Source organism: Fibroporia radiculosa, assembly GCF_000313525.1.
Source record: "Fibroporia radiculosa TFFH 294 genomic supercontigs, scaffold2847, whole genome shotgun sequence".
NCBI classification, from domain to species: domain Eukaryota; kingdom Fungi; phylum Basidiomycota; class Agaricomycetes; order Polyporales; family Fibroporiaceae; genus Fibroporia; species Fibroporia radiculosa.
In genome coordinates, this window is record NW_012133663.1 from 1 (window position 1) to 5,439 (window position 5,439).

The window sequence follows — 5,439 nt, forward strand, 5'->3', positions numbered from 1 at the left end:
GGGTGTGAAAAGGACCAGGGGTGTGAAAAGGAGTGTCGCTACACTGTATGTTCATCATGACCGCCGGATCGGATCCGGCACTGAGCGGCGCTCAGCGCTCAACATATACAGGTGTCCATCACTGCGCATGCGTTCACTTTCGCGGGTATATTCAACTTGATCTGAGGACTCAGTAACAAGGCATATTTGTTGGCATATCTCTTGGGAGCGGCAAGTGATGCTTTACCGCCATGCGGAATAGCGGAGATGCAGAGTCAAACTTGAAGTGCACGTATACGTACTGACTACAACAGAACGTTTGATCAGGCATTTGGGGACGACTCGTACGAGTACCCAGATCCCGCGTTGGGTAATACATAGGAAGTACTCATGACGAACACTTAGTAGCATGCAAGCCACTGCAGCAGACGAAAACATTTCAGCACTCATCGATTTAGAAGCGACATGAAATTTGACGTCTAGGATGGGTATCCTCCGTTAGCAGGTCTCCTGCTCTTAAGGGCACTCATCAGGTGTGCGTTCTCTGAATCACGCTGTGTCTTCTATGAACGGAACGCGCAAGCTTAATGTCCGGAAATGCTCACTTCTGAACATGGAAACCTCTGCTCAGATTGATACAGACGCGGTTCAGCCCCAGTATGGTCCGTAGAAATCCTGAATTGATTGTCGTTGTTTTCTCCAGCAGTGTTTGACACGCCACCGTGCCTCATGTTGCTGTCAGCGAACTGGGGAGTCGTCGTCTCGTCCCCACCCTGAGCATACGCTGCACGAATGTTGAAGATAAATATTGATCCCAGGATGATGGCCAACCTAATAAAGCAAGCGTCCATAAACCTGACTCCTAATAAGAAATAGTGCCGCTCACGCTTATAATAATACGACATCAAACCTGCCTCTCCTTCTGCGTTGCATTCAGTGCAGAACTAAACGCCACGAAGACGTGAGGCGCACCTGATTGCTCAAATTGATCAGATTCACGACATTGGCGAATAAAATTGCTCTACAGTAAAATGATTTATGATCACTAGGGATCAATACTGTATATCGCACTCGGCTGGGTGAACGTATACGACTGTAGATGCTGGTAGTCAATATGGAAGAAGCTCTTAGGGGAAAGCTGCGCACCTCGTTTGACTCGGAGAATGACTGGATGTACCCCATACAGAGCACACGGATCAAGAGCAGTACATACGAGATGGAAAGACGAGGTATGAGAGGTTTGCGTCCGAGGGCGAACACCTCCACACATGAGTAATCTCTTGCGGTATGGTCAGGAAATGATCATTTAGAACAATTGCTGGAGAAGCATTAAGAATCATATAATACATCTCACATAGGATACAATGATTCGACCGACTCACTTATGGTGACAGAAAAACAGTACCACCTACTCCTTGTGGTTAGTATTTGCAATTCGCACTTGCAATCACGGATATACTTACGCAGATTCATGTTCGTCCATGTCGCGCTCGGAGTAAGTGAGCTGTGACATGCTGAAGCTCCGGAGCGAACAGCAGTGACAGTGCATCACACAAGTTGGGTGAATTTTGTCTTGCTTGAGCACAACTTGAGCGCTGGAGGCAGTGGGAGCCGACAGCCACATTTACATCGACGTATAGCAGAAGGGCCGCGCTGCGGTCAGCCCAGTAAGCCACCCATTGATCCGGGCAACATCATCACTGATTCGGAGAGCTGCCAGATTCGCATACGGGCATGGCAGCCGCCACTGCGTTCACGTCCGCTGCGCAAGTCGTCAACAAGCCCGCTGGTAAGTCTACATCCAAATGAGGGGTCGAGAAGGGTTAATACAATACCCTCGATCAGTTCTCCCGCGCGGCACATGCGTATGTGCGAATTTGACTGCGTCGTAGCTTCTGTTGTGGTGCATGTACTCGTAGAACACAGAGTGCAGAACGCGGGCTCCAGCGCTCGATCCACTCGCATGTGCACGAGCAGCTGAGTCTAGACCAGCCGGATTCTGCGCGGCATTCAATAAATAAGGTGCTTCTTGAAACAAGGTGTATTGGCCCCGATCCTCGCATCGGTTACAACACGCGGCGTACGCAACTCTGATCTCGCTCGTAGCACCAAACTCTCGCCACTTGTACTCCTGCGGTGGTGAGATTGCAGCTCGGAGAGTGCCTGATTGAGTGATGATCGTGTTTGGCTATCAACTAACCGCATCAGCAACTCGTTCGTCAGACATGATGTAAGTAAGCATCCATACTGCTAGCCTCTTGATCTCCTACAGCCATCTCGAGTCGCTGTATGGGACTTACCTGCGTGTCGCGGGGGTCTTCATTGCTCTCTTGACGAAGTAAGCTATTTTCATTGTATTCGAGCTGCAATGGCCCTCGAAGCTATGGACAAGAACTTCCCGTTGGGATCGTCGATAATTTGTGAAGGAATTCGATCATTGCAGATGATGCTACGGCGTCTAGATCCAAAGGTGAGCGGACAGGCCGTCGTCTCGTTCCAACTGGGGCTAATAGCAAATAGCAAATAAGACTGCAAAAATAAATTTAAAAATCCGACATCCCTATATAAACATGAACAGCTCACCAAGACGTCTTGCGCAGGAGCCGTGCTGACCGAACGGACTAGTCCAAAAGACCGCATGACGTGGCTGAGCCTCGAGAGCGTGTGCGTCGCCGAGGGTCGTGACGAAGCACGATATATACGGTGTCTCGAGGTGAGTCATCGCCGCGCACGATGGCATGGGGCTGGGGCTCGGGCGTCGGGCATGGAGCGGGATGGGGAAGAGAAAAGAAGGAAGGGACGGTGCGCAAGAATGGCGAAGCGAGACGGTGACATCCGAGGCAGACGAGTCTGGCGTCGAGGAGGCGCTGCAAGCCGTCTAGATCGACGACATACCTTTGTCAGGTCCACGTGATCGTTATTGCGCGATCTGACCGTGTACGCTGGACCGCGATCCTATAAAGCAGGACGCCCGCCAGTCCGCCGCTCCAACTTCACAAACCACCACTCACCTGCCTCGTCCAGTCCCTCCACGCCGTTCTTCACACATCCAACATGCCCGTCCAAGTCGTCGAGTCGCTCGAAAAGTTCAGGGAGATCGTGAGTCGCCCCCCGCCGGCCGCCTTGCACTTTTCCGGCCGCTTCCTGCATAGAGATCGCCTGACTCATCCGTTTTTCCCCTCGCCCCGCCCATCGCGCACGATCCACAGATCAACGGCGACCGGGTGGCCATCTTTGACTTCTGGGCGACGTGGTGTGGCCCCTGCCGGCTCATCTCGCCCGTTTTCGAGAGGCTCGCGGACCAATTCCCCAATGCAGACTTTTACAAAGTCGATGTCGACGACCAGGGTGAGATCGCGCAGGAAGTCGGTGTCCGTGCGGTGCGTATCCCCCCGCTGCCTGCTCGCGAGGCTTGTGCGCGCGACGAGGGGCTGACTGTGCCCGATGTTGGCAGATGCCCACGTTCATAGCATTTAAAAATGGCGAGAAAGTGAAAGACCTCGTCGGCGCAAACCTCGGCGGTCTCCAGGTGAGCATGCCATGCTACTTTCCTCCTGCTGGTCACTTATGCTGCTTTCATGTAGGACATGATCAAGAGCGTGGCGGTTTGAGCACACCCCTACCAGCGGCTCCCCATGGCTCCCGGCGGCGTTGATTATCGTTATCAGTAGTAGTCTCAAATTTTGTATCGCACAATCTAGTTGTACCAACAATGGCGTCGTACACCAGGAGCAGCAGGATCGTGCATAAACTGCAGTCGCCTCCGTCTAACGACGGTGCCACATCATCGTCGATCTTGACGATGTTCGCTACCGAAATGCAGGTCAGATACGATTGGCTCTCGGAGAATCTCACGTGGCTCACGGCAAGACGGGCGGAAGAAGAAAGGTAAACGTAAACCTCGCGAATAGAGATACAGGGCACCCATCGACGCACGAAGAAGTTGCCACATTGAAATAGTCATCTCTATGAAGAAGAGGTGCGCCCGATACGGCGTATTACCTACTGGGCTGGTCGTGAGCGACAGCTACGTCGGCGGCTGCGATGAGACTCACCTCGCCGAGGAGATAGGACGAGCGAGACTCGGGTTGGCGTAAAAAGCACGAGGCAGCGTATGGGAATATAATCGCGTTTATTCCATCGAACACGGTGGGCAGAAAATGCCAGCGTACATTGTCATGCACTCCGCATTGCCGCAACCGGTCGCGCAGATCTCGCCAGGTGCCGTGAGCAGCGATGGCGAAGCTGGGGATTGAAGGACATCAATCGAATCGAAAATACCGCGTCGGACAGCGGACTTACTTACCGTACTGAATGCTAGCGAAGTAAGGCTGTGTCGTGGTGCTGAAAGAAGTGTACCTACCATGGGAATGGTAGGGTCTGGAGAGGTTCGTTTCACAGCTGACATACGGGCGGACAGCGATTGGTCCGTCGAAGCAAGTTGCTTCGGGACATTGCCAACGGGTATTGCGCAAGTGGTTGTGAGGGGAAACAGCGGGATGAATGCTCACTGACGGTGCGGTGCGTAGGAGGCAATGGCGGACAATGATGCTGAGATGACGTTCGAGTGGTCAAGAGGTGGAAGCCAGAGCTAAAGAAAGCCTGGGGGAGACGGAGGGCAGTCATAAGACAGACGGGAGTCCGAATGGGTGGCGAAAGGGAGAGGAGGTGGGAGAGCCGACAGTGATAGGCAGGATGATAGGATATAGGCAATAGCTGAGCAAAGAGGGACGACTTGGCAAGGGTGAGGCTGATTGCCCTGTGTCTTCGACATGTCTGGTTACGAGATCAACTGAGGGAATGCTGTGGGATAGAGACAGATAAGTCGAGGGCAAGGAGCCATTTGCGCGTGCCAAGAGAGCGTGCGGGGGCTGTATGCATGGCATTGCAAGCTGCTATTCATAGCCTGCGGGAGCCGTGCTGATCTGCATATATGAACGCTACCAACCAAACTCAACGAGCGAGAGAGTGGGCAGCAGGCGCAGGGGACACGGCGAGAGACAGCGTGTGTGGGGACACACATGGCGACAGTGCCCTACTGTGGATGCGAACAGTGGCCTCGAGGAGGGCCAACGTGCAAGGCGACGGTGAGAGAACGGGCGAAAGATTGTAAGCAGCCGGGCCAGTTCCGAGTAGGTTCACGACGAGAACGGCCCGCGATAGATGATACAGAGTCGCATAAATTCACCGCTCGCCAACTCGCCGCCCTCGAGAACGACGACCACCGCGAAGACAACGACGGCCACGACAACGACGACAACGACGACAACGACGACAACGACGACGACGACGACGACGACGACGACGAGTCCAGCCCCGAGCCACACAGCGGCGCCGCCGACAATCCGCCGGGGCGCCAAACAGAGCGCCAAACAAAGCAGCCACCGCGTGCGCTCGTCGTCGACCTCGACCTCGACCTCGACCTCGACCGCGACCGCGACCGCGCCGTGCGCGCCCTTC

At 54.0% G+C, this 5,439-nt stretch overlaps 1 protein-coding gene across 1 annotated transcript; it reads left to right on the forward strand.

Annotated features, from left to right (window-relative positions):
• Window positions 1-3,033: 3,033 nt before the first annotated feature.
• FIBRA_08777 (uncharacterized protein) lies at window positions 3,034-3,590 on the forward strand (the record flags this gene model as incomplete). Its single annotated transcript, XM_012330400.1, has 4 exons — window positions 3,034-3,078; window positions 3,132-3,359; window positions 3,434-3,508; window positions 3,564-3,590. The coding sequence occupies 4 exons, from the start codon at window positions 3,034-3,036 to the stop codon at window positions 3,588-3,590; spliced, it is 375 nt and encodes a 124-aa protein (XP_012185790.1).
• Window positions 3,591-5,439: the final 1,849 nt, after the last annotated feature.